Below are 15,420 nucleotides of genomic sequence, written 5' to 3'. Positions count from 1 at the left end.
GCCAGGAGGAGGAGGAGGGAGTGGTGCAGGGGTAAACATGCTCCAGGCAGTACATGGGCATTTCAAACCCTGAGATAAAGCGTAGTGATTTAAGTGTCGAGACCTCGATGGATAGCACTGGGGCGTTGGGAAACACTGAGAAATGCAAGTTGAGAAATTAAATAGGCCTATTATGTTCCAGCATGCCACTTCCAGGCACCCTAGGTAGCTATTCAGGGTTGGTGTAGCAGCTACGTGTTGCAGATGCATTGCTTAGCCTGTACTTTGGACTGTCTTCTGACCCTGGTGAGGAACTTCTGTGCCAAAGGGCTAATGTGTTTCAGAATATTCAAGATCAGATAGTCTGTGCTACCTTCTCATGCATGACACTGAGAGTTGCTCTATCTGTTTGCTTGACCTTGTATATTTTTTTTTTTCTATGCCAGGAATGCTTAGGAATGCTTTTAAGCAGAGTACTGTAGAGATTATAGGGCTGTACTTCTCAGAGTTAGTCGTGGAGGTGCTTTTTGAGGTCTAGATCTACACGAGTGCCTTCATTCCTGGGGAGAGTAGAAGACTTCCATCTAGTACTTGGTAATGGCATAGATTGCATCTCAAATGCACCAGAGTTAGTAAGCACACAAAGCACTGTAGAAATATTCTGAGCTGTACTCCAGTGTGTTCACTCCAGACGTGCTACAGGTTGCCTTTGCATAGTGTATTGTCTGGGCTAGAGCTCCCTGTGCCTTCAGCTGCAGTCCTGCTATTGTTATTACATATGTATTCTAAAAAGGTCAGATTTATTCATCAAAAAGCTATTGTCTGGTGTGCAAGGCTGTAATGGATGGTCTGACTTTCTCTTTCCCAATCTTTCAGGCTGTCTCAACATTTGAAATCAGCACAGGGGGCAATCTAAAAAAGAAACTGATCAGAATCCTGTGTTATGCTGTGTTTTGATCGATGCAGATCAGGCTGTTGCAGGCACAAGCTGTTAAAGTAAATGGTGATAGAGAGGGGAGACTGAGGGAAGCGAGGTGTAGATGTTGTTATAAACCTTTCTTGGAGGATGGCTTTTATCTTTTTAATTACTCTATGAAAGAGATTGAATGCAAGTATGAATTAATTTGTGAAAGCTTCTGGTAGAAAGTCTCTATTTCTTTTTCCTCCTCTGCAGTTAAGTACTGTTCCTTGAAGAATGGTTATCATACTCAAAACATAAATTTACCCAGCCTTTACTGCATGCTGTGATTGCTGCTGTGTTATCACAGCTTTACAGGTTGGGGCTGCAAGTGATTCAAGTTGTAAGTGACAGCTGCTGGCCTGGCCTCCCTCCTTGCAAGTGCTGCTGTCAGCGTCTGGACTGTCAGGCTGAGGTGAATCTAAATCTTTGTGTCCAGCACAGTGAGACTCAGGTGTTCCTGCTTGGAGCACGTTCAGCCTGTGAAGAAGCAATTCACAGGCTGCTGATGCCAAGCAATGATGATTTTAGACTTTCTCCAGAACAGTGTGTGCTGTAACTTAGAGCTGTTTTTAAAAAAAAAAAAGGCAGAATCTTGTGGACGTGCATTAATACCAACTTCAGTATCTGATAGTGGAGAAAAGTATTCCTGAAGTTGAGGGAGCTAGAGGAGAGCACCTAGTTGTGATAAATAAGCCATCCAGCTTCCAGAGGTGGTGGCTCTTCAGTCTTTCTACTTGATGGTGGATGTCTTTTTTTTTTTCTGCTTCCTCTCACCATTATTTCCCATGCTCAGGCATTCTAGATATCTGGATGTACCAACCTATGACTCTGTTGCTTATCATGATGAGTAGGTGAGATCTTGAGCTGTGCTCTGTCAGCTGAGAGAAGTGACATGGTGACACTTCAGTTGGCAGCCAGATCTTTTTGGCTTCACTGTCCTTTCCTCCTATGCACCTCCTGAATCCAACAGAAATGATTCCCCAGCTCACTCAGTTGTTGACTGCAGAGAACTGAGGGACTGGCAGGTTGAATCACAGCTGGTGAGTTGGTGTTCCTTTAACTGCAAAGCCTGGTAATTCTCATGGCCTGTCAATGCACCAGTTGGTGGCAGTTCTTGAAGATGAATGCATCGAATTCAAAATAGATCCTTCTGTGTACAAACTGCTATGTTGTAAATCACAAGATCTTCGTGGTCACACTTAATGTAGATCTCCTTTAAACAGGACAATATTGCTTCCCTGCTTCATGCTCTAATGAGCTTGGCTTGCATATTTACACAATTTAATCTTTCTCCAACTGTATTATGAGAAGCTTTTAACATTAGATTATCTGGTAGAGCACTAGACCCATGAAAATATCTAAGTTTTTGCTATTTGAGTGTGGGGAAACTAGCTTTTGCAAGGGATCAAAATGGGGGAGAAGTAGCTAAGTGGTGTCTCAGGGCTGACTTAACTACCAAGGATTTAGATTCTTGTTCTAACAGTTCCAAGTCTTGCCATCTGTTGCCCAGTGAAGTGCTCTGTGCTTCATGCTGGTGCTCTAGAAACACAGGTCTTGGGCATTGCTTTCTGGAGACCAGAACTGTGTATTACAAAGTAGATGCAATTGTGTTCAGCATTTCATATTGCAGCCCAGAAGGGAACATCCTCCCAGAAGTAAGAGCTAGTGTTCCTCTGACACACTGTGCTGTAGGATTGCCCCCATGAGCACAGCCTTGCCCAGAGCCAGCCCAGTCTGCCTGGTGTTGGTGAGTGATGTGCAGGGCAGGCTTTAGCTGCATGGAAACAAACCTGGTGTTCCTTCACAAATAAGGTTTGCCTTTTTCCTTTTGAGCTCTGGCTCTGCTTTCTCTCACTGGCATGCCCTGTGCTCTGTCAAAAACTAGACACAGTGTTTGGAAATCCATAGAAGCCCCTAGACAGCACTGAATCAAAACTACTCTTAACTGAGTTTTATCTACCTGTCAGTTTATTCCTTGTGTTAGTCAGGTGCTGTTGTTGTAGGACATCTGTTGGTGGAGGGTTTATATCTGTCTGTAGGTGTCCATAGCTTTCAGTACTTCTCCTGGAATCCTGAAGGTAATTTGGAAAGTGACTCTTGATCTCTAGATTATACAAAGTAGGTTTATGACATAATAGGAACCTCTAAGAGTTTGAGTGGTGCATTAGAGGTTACCTTTCCATAGGAAAAGTTTCATTTTTTCACAGGAAGTGAAGTGTTTCTTTGGTGGCTATGAGCCCTCCTCTTCCTGATGTGTAATAATGTATTTTGCATTGCTGTGAACCTGGAAAACTTTATGTGCAAACACATGCAGTCTTCTATAAATCTGTGTTTTGCACTGGTTTATTGCTGTGAGGGAGAGCAGATGAACTTCAGCACAATGTGTTGCACTTACACATCTAATAAAAAAATCATGAGGGCTTGGAGGGAATACCAGTAAGTATCTGGCAGTATATTGTGTCAGCTTGTGTTCACTGGCTCTAAGTTGCATCTCAGTATGCTGTCAACATATCTTGGACTCTTTGCCGTTCCTGTTGTCACAAAAGCACCAGGAGTCCACATTTGTAATCTTGCTGCACCTCTAAAACCTGACTCTCAAACTGGAGCTGACAGCTGTTCCATCTGTTGTTGACCTCTGCTCGTTCACATGAATATCAGCAGCATTCCTCAGGAGCTGATGTAACCTGCCCAATAAACACAGGTTAGCCTGGGGCCCTGACTTACATGGTTTGTGACAGAAACACATGTGCTTGCTCTGAGAGCTATTTACTGACTTCCCATTTCCCCTGGAAGTTGTGACTGAGCCACCAATGATAGAGGGTACTACTTGGGTGTTAAAAATACTTTGCTGCTGTTCCACAAGATGCAGTTCCCAAAGCCATGATAATCTCCAAGCTGCTCAGGTCTGCTGAAGGCACAGAGCTGGTCCAGATGTGCTCCAGAAGAGACAGACATTTTTTTAGCAGGAAGTGTCAAATGGTGTGACCCTTCTGGCAAGAATGAGGTGATGGTGTGTAGTCAACTATGTACAGATAGACAAAGGCTCTATACTGCAGAGTGAGAGTGTCTAAAACTTAGTGTAAAAGTGATCTGACAGAGCTGCTTTTTTTGAGACACTTCACCCCAGCATAGGAGTTGTCCAGTACACAGACAAGCCAGACCAGCACGGCTCAGAGCACAGTAGGATGTGGGACAAACTCCTCTAGTCTAGACCTGAGTCCTGGTTTTGACTACTTATGTACCTTGCAGACAAGCATCAAAAGAAACCCTGTCTCATTTTAACAGTTTTCTGACTGATTTTTGTGTTCTCTTGATAGCAGCCATTAACTTAGCAAAGCTGAAGCTTTTCAGACATTACTACGTTATGGTAAGTAAAATACCTGTATGCATGCATACAAATCACTTAAGAGCCATGAAAGTCTTTGGATGGATTACTTGTTGGAAGCTACTACAGCTGGTGGATGTGGTGGAAATGTTCCTAGTTCTCTGGCAGTGCTGTGTGCTTTGGTGTCTTGGTCAACTGGGTTACAATACTCAAACCAACTTTCCTTCTTTTCCTGGTGATTACATCCTTCTGTTTGTCCTTAAGTTGGTTCCAGCTATTTGTAATGCTTACTGATTTCCTCTGGAGACAGCTTGAGCTGCCAGTTGAATTGATGGGCTTGAATAACGTACTGTAAACTTGCTGAAAATTAAACATGGGCCCAAATGGTGCCTTGAGATACATGTGTGCAGTTTCTGATTAAGTCAGCGAGAGCCAGGAGCTTACCTCCCGAGAGAGCACAGGCTTCTAAATGATTTCCAGCAGCCTCATTTTGGACTCTTACAAGTGCTATGAGTGATAAAATACAATTGTGATTCTTCAGGTTCTACAACATCCTAATACTTAAAGCATTTCCTGCTGTAACCTAAATATGTTAGCAATAACTTGAGTCATTTGGATGTTCAACAGGCAGTGGAGTGTTCAGCATGTATCTTCCATTTTTATTGAGGAGCATTGTAAGTCTAGACTGGCATAACGAGTTGTCTGGGAATCACTTGAGCTATTTTTCTGAAAAATAAAGTTCTATAAGGATGGTGCTATTGTTCTTATCATGCTTTTCCTTTTCCTTCCCAGATTGTGTGTTACATTTACTTCACATGGATCATTGCAATTCTCGTAAAGATTGCTGTTCCATTCCAGTGGAAATGGCTGTACCAGGTATTTGACAGCAAAGGAAAATAAATCCATTCCTTGATAATATTTTCTGTTATTCTTTAAGTATAACTGCACCAAAAACCCACAAAAATCCATAAATTGTTCTTCATGTTGTAGTAGAACATGCACCCTGTCTCCTTTTGATTTTTATCACTGATGTGCCTATGGTGGCAGGACTGTATTTTTAGTTTTATGTTTGTCCAGTAAGGCTGCTGGATAATACATGAGATGACTGAAAGTAATTGCCTTATTGATTTGTAGTCTTTCGGTTTAAAAATGTCTGAAGGAAATTAATCAAGAACATACAAACGAGAAAAAAATTAGTCAGGTTTGCCCTGTGTAATTGAAGCCCCAGGGAGCCAGTGAAATAGGCTTTCATTCTTCCATCTACAGGCATTATTTGCCTAGTGACTTTTAAATACTTGGTTTCTTAACATATAATCCAAGTAACTGTACAGGGAGTCTTTGGAATACATTAACTGTTGAAAATACCAAAAAATGTAGGGATGATTCCCCCCTCCCCCTCATTTAAAAGCCAAGACTTGCTGTAGTTATTTAAAAGCACTGGAGTGATGGCTAGAACTCTAGCTGTATTTAAAGTGACAGGGAAAGCTGAAAGAACAAAGGGCTTGACAGCCTTTAACCTGGGATTAATGATAACAGGACAGGAATTGCTTTGTTATTTCTGCTATGGCACAGGCTTCTTGGCCATTAAACCTTGAACCTTATGAATGAGGAGAAATGTTTCATGACCACGAAGGATTATGAGACTGAACTTTAATCTTGTGTTTTCACTTGCAGCTGCTGGATGAAATGGCCACACTTGTGTTCTTTGTCCTCACTGGGTACAAATTCCGTCCAGCATCAGACAACCCTTATCTACAGCTTTCTCAAGACGATGAGGATGACTTGGAGATGGAAGCTGTGTAAGAACCCTTCCCCCTCCTTTATTTTTTACCTTTTCACTTGATTTGAGGAAAGTAAGGTTTAAAACCAGTTTACCTTAATCTCCCTAAATCATTCTTAGAAAAAAATTGAGATCCACCCACACATTTAAAGGTGAGGTGTGTGTTAAGCAAAGATATTGCTGATATGCATAGTGGCCTCTGAGCTAGATATTGCAGTAGTGTGGAATAAGCTGGTAAAGCTTTTCATAGGACAAAGAGATGCCTGTGAAAAGAGCAAGTAGAAAAGCATCTGTTTAATGTATGTGGCTGAACACCAGCAAGCTATACATACTGTCATTAATGCTTTCTATTAAAAACAAAAAATCTACAACAAAAATGAGCTACCAATCTACAGACTATACATTAGCATGACATAAGGTCCCTTCTACCTTGTTGTTCAGCCCGTAGCTTTGCAGAAATTTATCTGAAGTAACACTGGGCTGAGGAGATGGATTTTTACCAATACTTTTCTCTGTTCTATTTCTTGCTGGTAAGCCATGAGGCACCACAAATGCAGCAGGACCTGAATTAGTCTGGAGGAATTAAAGAAATAGGGCTCAACCTAAGTCCCTGTCATTTTCTTTGCTGTGGTATTCTGAAGACTTAAAAAATGAGTGGCATTTCTGAATCTATAATAGAAACTGCCCTAAGAAATTCAGTGTGCTAGAACTGTTGAATACAGCTATAATTGCTACTGACTCTGCTGCCTTAATAGGAGCAGAGCTAACGTAATCTATTCAGGAGTTACACATTTCATGCATAATTGCAATTCATGTGCAGGCCTGTGCCTTAGAGTTCTTCCATTTTGGCAAATCTCCTTTACCTGATCTTGAGTGAAACAAATCAACAATTTCTACTGCAAAGACAAAAAAAGTCAAAATGTTTGCCTTCATAGTTCAGAAATAGCAGAATAGCATAGCTCTTTCATAGCTCAGAAAGAAGTAGAACTTATTGGGAAATTGCTATGAGGAATTTTGAGGTAGAATCCAGCCTGAAATGTCATGCAAGGAGTTTAATTTCTTAGCAATATCTCTAGTAACAAACATCTTTCCAGATACTTAGCTATTTTTGCTTTGGCTCTGTAAAATGTATCATTGTTGCAAGCAAAATCCAACTAGTCGGTATTGACCTTAAAATCACTACCACTTAAAGGTATTCAAGTGGTTTATGTAAGGAAAAAATGGTTTCAGTTTGGAAGCTGTTCAACAGATATCCACATCAGGAAGGCACTGTCTGAACTGCAAGATGTGTCAGGATTTGTGATTGTAGAGAAATTATTTCTTTTCCATTTTGTCTGTTAGGGTGAATTCAACTTTGTATTACATTGTCACTGAATTTTTACTTGGATTTTTTTTTAGGAGGCCTAATAATATGGCACCTTTCATATGTATTGATTTCAGTAAGTTGGAGAAGCTGCTAAATTTAGGGTGATCTGCCAGAAATAAGCTGGAGAAAGTTTAATGAACTCATTAAGTGATTTCTGTCTCGCCATAGTGGAATAGAGGTTACCAGAAACTCGAGGATCAGAATTCCTTGTGAGCCTTTGCCTAGTAAGGCATTTTGCTCTTTGCCTCTGGAGGTTCCATTGTTGTGCTGTGTGGGTTGTTACCCTTAAACCTGCTTGAATTTTTCTGATGTGGTTCACTAGGAGTTTTACTCCATTTGGGCATCTGGCAGGGTATGATCTGTAACTTGTCGTGTTCTCTCCCAGGCTGCGTTGGGGAGGTTCAGTTTGCACACATTTGAAAAGCCTGGTGTATACACATTCTGTGACAGGTGAAGTGCTGCAAGGAAGGTGTATTAAATTTCTTGTTGACTTGGTCTTGCTGGTCCTATTTTTGCTTTTATAAATATTAAATGTTGTTTCTGTGGAGGGAAAAATACCAAGGCTTATTTGAGCAAGTGACTAAGTGCCTGACGGCATCCTGACTAACCATTGCATGAGGGTGTTTTGTCTTTCATGTGATAAATACCCACTTGTCTTCAGAGGCTATGGCAGAAGTTAAAAGCCTGCAAACTTCAAACTTGATAGTGTTCTACTATGTGTTATTAACAGGTTTTATGGTTTTCCTCTCCCATAGGGTTTTTTGTTAAAATCAGGCTCTTTAAAACATTTGCTGCAGAAGCATTCTCTTTCTTTTAGACTTAACATTTCTATGAGCCAAGGGAGGGGAGAGCCGTGAGGTCATCAAGCCTGTTTTCCAGGCTTGCTTGTCTTCCAGCAAAAAGTAGGACATTTTAAGTGCAGCTCTCTAGCTTATGTCTGTTTTCAAGCAATGCAAACTGTACAAAGCTCAGTCTGGCAGTAAACGTAAATACTGCTAAGGATAGTGTGGAAACCTGTGAAGTTTCAAGAAAAAGCCAAAGACTAGGTGTCTGTGACAATAGCAGCATAAGGCACAAATCCTCCTCCTCCTAAGTCCCAACTCTCAAAAGTTGAGAACAACAGAAGGAACTTGTAATAAGTCTTTTCATCTAACACATCTCTTTGGGAGGAAACATCCAAGTTGAGAACAACAGAAGGAACTTGTATTTCATCTAACATCTCTTTGGGAGGAAACGTCTGCAGGTGTTACAGGACTTTCTCTCCAGTTACACCAGGCTCAGCAGAAGTTGTCCTGGTAAAGTGAAGGGTACAGCTAAACCTGAACTATGAACTAGTCTGTTCTTTTTCAAGTAGGGTCAATAGCCATTCATCATCAACAAAGTGGCTTTCTGTGTATTCTGTGCTAGGCAGCTTCCTGAGCCCGTTCTGTCACTGTGTGAGCTTGTCACTGACGGTTTGTTAGATTAAAGCACTCTGTTTGAAAAGGTGCAGCTACACTTGGCAGAGAGAGTTGTCAGGCTTCCAGTCCCAGTGCCATTTCTGGGGCATGAGCACAAATTCAAACAGTACAGTAAATGAGGTGGGGGTGAGGAAGGGGAAAGGAAACAGTTTGGGTATGTTTTTTTTCCCTCTTCCACTAAGCTATTTCAATAGCTCAGTAAGTTTGCTTTAAATGTCAGGTACCAAAGTGCTGTACTACAAATCTTGGTTGAGAATGATGCTCAGAGGTGTATGTGGGGTTAAGATATTTCCACTGGAGGAGGAATGGCTGGAAAAGCCATTAATGGTTTTGTTTTCAACTCGGTAAATCCACTTTACTGAGTGTGTGGAGATTAACTTTGTTTTTCCCTAACACCCAAACCAGCCTCAGCTGTTGTGGTAACGCTGTTGTGGTGCCTTTGCTTATGCCTTGGGATCTGGAGTTTCTCACTGGATCATGAGGTGACCTGTTCTGTGCTGAGACTTCAAGGCCTATTTGCATGCTTTTCTCTGCTTTTTTCTCAGGTTGTGCTTTATGGCATCCTGATTCATGATGCTCTCCATTAGAAGTGATTTTCTTTACCTGAAACACCTTTCCCATACAGAAACCAGCTTTATAGCTCAACGTCTGATCAGTTTTCACTCTAGTTTGCAACAGCTTGTCAAGGTGGCTGCTGCCAGTATTGCAATGTTTCTTGTTGGATTATAAAACAAAAAAGGGGGGGAGGGGACAGAAAAAACAGCTGAGATCCACCACTATTGAGGGCTGAAGATGCTTTTGAATGTTTACCCATTCCTTGATACCCCAAATAAAATGCTCAGGGCAGGGAGGAACACTCTGGGGTTAGTGTGGGACATGCCACTGTGCAATGGAGTGTTCAGCAAACTCCTTTTGTGCTTCGTTTGTGACAAGTGTCCATCTAACTGGCACAAAAATTCTCTCTGGAGAGGTGGTTTTGTGAGAAGTATTTGTTACATTTTAAGTACTGCTAGTCTGTGGGCTAGAAATGCAGGTCAGCCCACTGCAGGTGAGGAACATTTATCTGCAGTATTGCAAGACAAAACTGAAGTCCTGAGACTGCTCAGAGGACTAGAATGAGAATTTTAGTGTGCTTTGCCTCAGTGCTGATACCTGGATTTTCCTGGGCACTAAAACATGTTGACTGAACTGATTTTGAGAGGCAGAGGAATTGCCCATTGTACACGAAGAATCTGAGAAGAGGAGGACTTGAGAGTTACCCCATAACACTTGTCATGAGGCAGGAGGAGCAGCACTCATCAGATGGTCTTTAACTCTTGCTGTTGATGAATCCACCCAAAAATCTCTCCCACTTCTTTGTTACTGCTGCAGGGAAGGGGGCTGTAAATGGCCTTTTTAGTAACAAATGATGTGACTTGACCTGGCTGCAATTCCAGTATGTAGCTGTTTGTCCTGTCCCTCCATGAACGTGGGAAGTGGATCATTCCCTCTTAGCCATAACCTCTCATCACTTCTGTCATCATCTTGGTGTGCAGTGGGTTTGTAATTGTATTAGAGTGCAGTGCTAGAATCTAGGCTGTGTGCCAGGTGGTGTCGTACTAGCTGTGAGTCAAGAGTTAGGTCTGCTTTGGTGTCATGTATGTGTGAAACACCTATTTATAGATCCCAGTGTGTCTGCTGTTGCATTGCTATACAAGTTGCTCTTTTTTGGTTTGTAGTCCAGTGTAATCTTCAGCTCTTCCCTGAAGAACTGATACTTAGCCACTTACATTGTAATTGGGAAGTTTATTTTTTGTGAAGAGTAAACTTTGTAGCTGTCTTGCTGTGTTGTCCTGTATTTTTTAGACCATTACTTCAACTTGCCAGAATCTTTCTGCATTCTAGTCCTGTTCCCAAATACGTAGCTCTTAGTATCTTCTGCAGATTTAATAAGCAAGTTCTCTATTCCATTACCCAGGCAATTACTGCAAATACTGAATAGAAGTGAACCCAGGACAGACCTCTCTGGATCCACACTCAATGTTCTTTCGTTTTTGACAGGAAACCATTAAGTATATCTCAATGCACTCTTTCACAATTAGTTATGCATCTACTTTGGTTTAGTCTAGGTCATGTTTCCCCAGATTTTTTCCTATGTGTCTGTAGGAAAACCTTTGTTAACAGGGAGAACTTAGGAGATCTGTGTGTTCACTGTGCTGAGGAGCTTGATGTGAGCTCTTCCAGCCAAAAGTTAACTAATTCCATGTCTCTCCTTTAAGCAACCTGCTTAGTTTTCTTCCCCCCCGCCCCCCTTTATTTCAATAGGGAATAAAGTTACTATTTCATCTGTACTCTTCTGACCCTTTTCCTGTTCCCCTTAAACACAAACTCATCTCAGCATCCTCTGAAGTGTCTGAACTACTGACAGTGCTAGAGAGTCATTGAACACACCAGTTTGAGTAAATTATTTTTACAGTACATGAACAGAAGCTGATATCTGGTGATATAGAACTAAGGGCATTATCAGAAGACTTCATCTGAAGGTTACGTCTCCTCTGGGGTGATAGTGTGAAAATGTTGTTAGCTGGCCTGATCAAATACAGTATTCTCACATGGTAAAACAGCAGGTGACAGCACACAAAGGCTGACAGCAGCATCTTTGAACAGGACAGTTTTATGTATGCTTGCAGACATCCCTTGTGAATGCACTGAGCTATTGGCACTCGTGCTTTCAGCATCAGAAATAATCTTTGTAGCACATTTGTGGGGGGGGAAAAATACCTGTATGGAATGAGAACCTTACTGTGCCAACGAATACAGCAAATGTGTTGTGCCTGTGAAGAGCCTGTTTTGTGTAGCAGCAGGGGAAGCTACGGGCCCGAGGAGCTCGCTCAGTAGCCACGGTGGCTCTGAGAGGAGTGGTGCTGTTCTGACTGGATAAACAGTGTTCTGAGGCTTTGTTGTTCAGTGGCCAGACTGCCATGACAAATCCAGGCTGGGGTGGTACAGAAAGATGACCTTTCTCTCTCTTCTGTGTTGTTGCTGTTCCTGGAGTAATTTTGGTATTAGCAGGAGCTGCTGTGCATTAAGCTAACAAGGGTCATTTGAGGCACTGTCCACTGTGTGTGCATTTGTATAATACATTGCACCTATTACAAGTATTGCAAATGCAGAAGGAAGTCTTTAATGCACAGAATTAAGGGTGTTCAGCTGTATAGCAAAATGTTGGGTTTTTTGAAGCAAGCTGCTCAAACTTGAGCTAATAAACACCTGGCTTAGCTGTTTAACCATCCCCACTATCTTCTCTCAAGAATAAACACATTATTTGCTGGTTTAGTTTAGTGATGGATGGGGAGAGCCTTGAGGATCTCAAAGACAGTGGCCTTGCTCCCAACACCCTCTGGTGCTGGGTCATCCTGGCCTGCAAAATGGTAGCAAAGGGAGAGACTGAACATGGGGACTGCTAGGTCTTGATTAAGAGACACTTGAGAAGTGTTATTTGGTACATGTAGGAAGACAAGTGTGGGCTATTGGTAAAATGGATTTTACAATTCAATTTCCATTCTCTGATGTTCCTCCCTTCTCTTTCAGGGTGACAACTTCTGGAGTAATGGAGGGCATGAAGAAGGTCAAGAAAGTGGTGAACGGGTCAGCAGAGCCCCAGGGCGAGTGGGAAAGCACAGCATGACAGACTGGACTCAGGCAGCACTTTCAGAGAAACTTTTTTTTTAATTTATTAATATTACTCTCAGTGGAAAGGGAGCAACTAGCACTTCCCAACACTGAGACTGCAGAGTGGGGTGTGTCTGGGGGGAGCAAAGCAGTGCAGAAATATAATCATTCCTTGGCTCATAAAATGAGATCTCTTGGTACCAGCAAGGAGTGTGAAGCTTTCCTAGGGATTTTGGGTAGCTTGTTCTTTTTTCCCCTTTCTGGATCAGTTAGGTGTTCTGAATTGTTTGCAGTTGCGTTCTTCAGGATGTGTAATACTGATGTGAAGAAAGACCTTTAGTGTGTATGTAAAGTATATATTTTATATAATGCTCATTTATATATATACACACACTTGCTATGTAACATGTATGCTGGGAAATACAGCGTGTGTCAGAAGGTGGGAAAAGAAGATAAGAGCTGTAAGTATTCTTTTTTTTTTTTTTTTCCTTTTTATAAACTCTCCTTGTGGCTTGGACAAAACATTACAAACCAAATGAATAGAAATAACTGCAGTTATTAGGGAGACTGAATGGGGTATTTGGCTCAGATGACCTCTACCACTACTCCTATCAGTGGGAAAGCTGATAAGTGTCTTCTTGTTTTATCCATGCAGATATCCACTTGAATGTGTCAGGTTTTCAAATGTGTTGCTATGCAGGGAGCAAGTGGCTGTTCTCCATTAAAAGCACTAGCTCGTAGTGCAGTAAGCACTAATGGAAGTTCTCCACTGTTCCTGGAGTTGCTCTTGATTCACACCCACCTGACAAGAAGTACACAAGAGGTGTAAGACTGATGCTTGCTTTTTAGAGGTCTGCCATGCTATCATAAACATTTAATTTCAAGCTGTGACCTAGAGCACTTTGGTCTGCTTAATAAAATACCTTCAAGGTGTTTCAAAAAGACACTGCTTGCTAGCACAGTATAAACCATAGCAGTAGCTCCAGTGGAAATCTGTCTAGGAAATGTACTGCAGCATAAATCTCTGGTTCACCATTATCCTGAGTTCCTTAGCCTCTCTGGATGGCTACTTGTTACCTCTCTGGCAATGCAGGATTAATGATACTGCTGTTTGAGATGAACTGAACTGGTCAAAGTGGTATTGCTGCCAAAACCAGGCAACTGCAGCTCTCACTCCTAAACAATTTTTGTCAGGAAAGGAGAAGATTTTGACCAGAACTTCAGTGCAGGGGAATACAGAAGTCTATTAGCAGCATACTTGCAGTGGAGTCATTAGAGACCTGTTAGAAATGCCATCTTCATTTTATCTGTAGTACTCTGGTACTGTGAGTAAGACGAGCTGGTGCCCATAGCTGTAGTAGTAAGGCATAGCAAATGATTATTCATTTGTGGAGGGGGTTGGAAGTAATTCACTGATGTAATGAGGATAAGCTTTAAGAAAAATAAATCAAGTATAACTCACTTACCCACTTAAGCCTTAATATTCATGTAGAGGAATTGACATATGGTGCTGTAGAGGAAAGTGCTTCTGTCAGGATGATGGGGATAGGCATTGTCACAGAGCTTTGGATGTGCCAGCATCCTTTACAAACTCATTTAGGAATTGCTTTTTTGACTGAAGGGACTAGCATCACTTCTCTGGGGCACAACTGATTAGAGGACCATTGGCCCCTAGGTTATTCTGTTCTTTAAATTTAGAAAGGTGATTTTCTTTGGAACCTTGGACCACTTCTTCAGTCTTGAACAGGGATTGCAGAGCTTTTAAATGAGCAGCCTGTACCAAGACTTGCTGTTTGAAGAGCAGCATGTTCTCTGCTTGCCACTTCTTTTCCCAAGTGTTGGTTCTATGCATCATGGAAACAGTAGAAATGAATCTATCTGCTTTGATGTCTGGAACTGGTTTCCCTTGGTGGAAACAGTGAGCTGAGCCTACACCACCAGAAATGTTGTTAGGTGATCTATGAGCCTTTTGGACCATCAGTATGAAGAAATCATCTGCATAGTAAGTAGCTGAGGTGTGAGAAATTGGACTGTAAACAACCATAGGCAGTCCCAGCTCATCAGACACTCAAATACAATATCTGAGAAACTCACATTCTCACTCCACACCATTCCTCTGTCCCTGTAGAAATGTCACTGCCTGCATCCAAAGGGCTACTCAAACAGGCTGTAAACTTTGTTCAGAGTAGTCCACTAGAGACTTGAAGTCTGTTGGCACTGAATTATGCAAGGGATAAGGATTTGCTGTCAGAAACAGAAATGCAATAATTAATAGTTAACCTGGACATGATGCTCTCTTAGAACCTGTTAATACCTTGTGAACGAGGTGTGAAATTCTGATGGATGTGGTATTGCACCCAAAACCAAGAAGGGCTGTGCCAGTGTCCCACCATGTCCTGAGCTGTCCAGACAGCTGCCTCTTCCATGCCTCAGCATCAGTGGAGTTGCCAATTCAGCAACTGCTTTTACCTTTGTCTCAGGTTTCTTTTATTTTTTATTTTTTTTTTTAATTTTTAATATGCACTTCTTTCCTAAAGTGTGTGGTGTAGGTTTATCTACCCAGTCCCTAGCTCATTAGTCAAAGGCCAAAAAATGGGTGATTTCTTTTTGTCTGGGCATGAAAAGCCATGGTGGTACTCCAGATGTGTTTTTAGAAGAGCTTTTTCCCAGGTCAGACTGGAGCTTCAGCAGTCAGCTCTACAACCAGCTTCAGCTGGCACTTGATGCAGGACCTAACCAGCTCTACAGCAGGAGCTAGTCAGACCTCAGCATTCGTAAAGAAAATGTGGCTGTACAAGTCAAAACCCAGAATGATAGAAAATTCTTTCTGCAGCCATTTCCAAAGTGAATTTCCACTTCGGAATTCCTCGGAGCAGGTGAAAAAAATTGGTGGGGAGG

The 15,420-nt window shown here is 41.8% G+C and overlaps 1 protein-coding gene across 1 annotated transcript in view; it reads left to right on the top strand.

Annotated features, from left to right (window-relative positions):
- GPR107 (G protein-coupled receptor 107) overlaps window positions 1–13,083 on the top strand; it is a gene marked incomplete at its 5' end in the record, with an annotated part of 29,473 nt that extends 16,390 nt beyond the window's left edge. Inside the window, 4 exons of the mRNA XM_008940507.1 lie at window positions 4,258–4,307; window positions 5,058–5,141; window positions 5,940–6,064; window positions 12,442–13,083. Coding sequence (XP_008938755.1) covers window positions 4,258–4,307; window positions 5,058–5,141; window positions 5,940–6,064; window positions 12,442–12,538 — 356 coding nt within the window. The remainder of the gene's footprint in view (window positions 1–4,257; window positions 4,308–5,057; window positions 5,142–5,939; window positions 6,065–12,441) is intronic.
- Window positions 13,084–15,420: the final 2,337 nt, after the last annotated feature.

Source organism: Merops nubicus, unplaced genomic scaffold (assembly GCF_000691845.1).
Source record: "Merops nubicus isolate BGI_N331 unplaced genomic scaffold, ASM69184v1 scaffold16865, whole genome shotgun sequence".
NCBI classification, from domain to species: Eukaryota; Metazoa; Chordata; class Aves; order Coraciiformes; family Meropidae; genus Merops; species Merops nubicus.
This window is presented reverse-complemented; position numbering and strand designations above follow the sequence as displayed.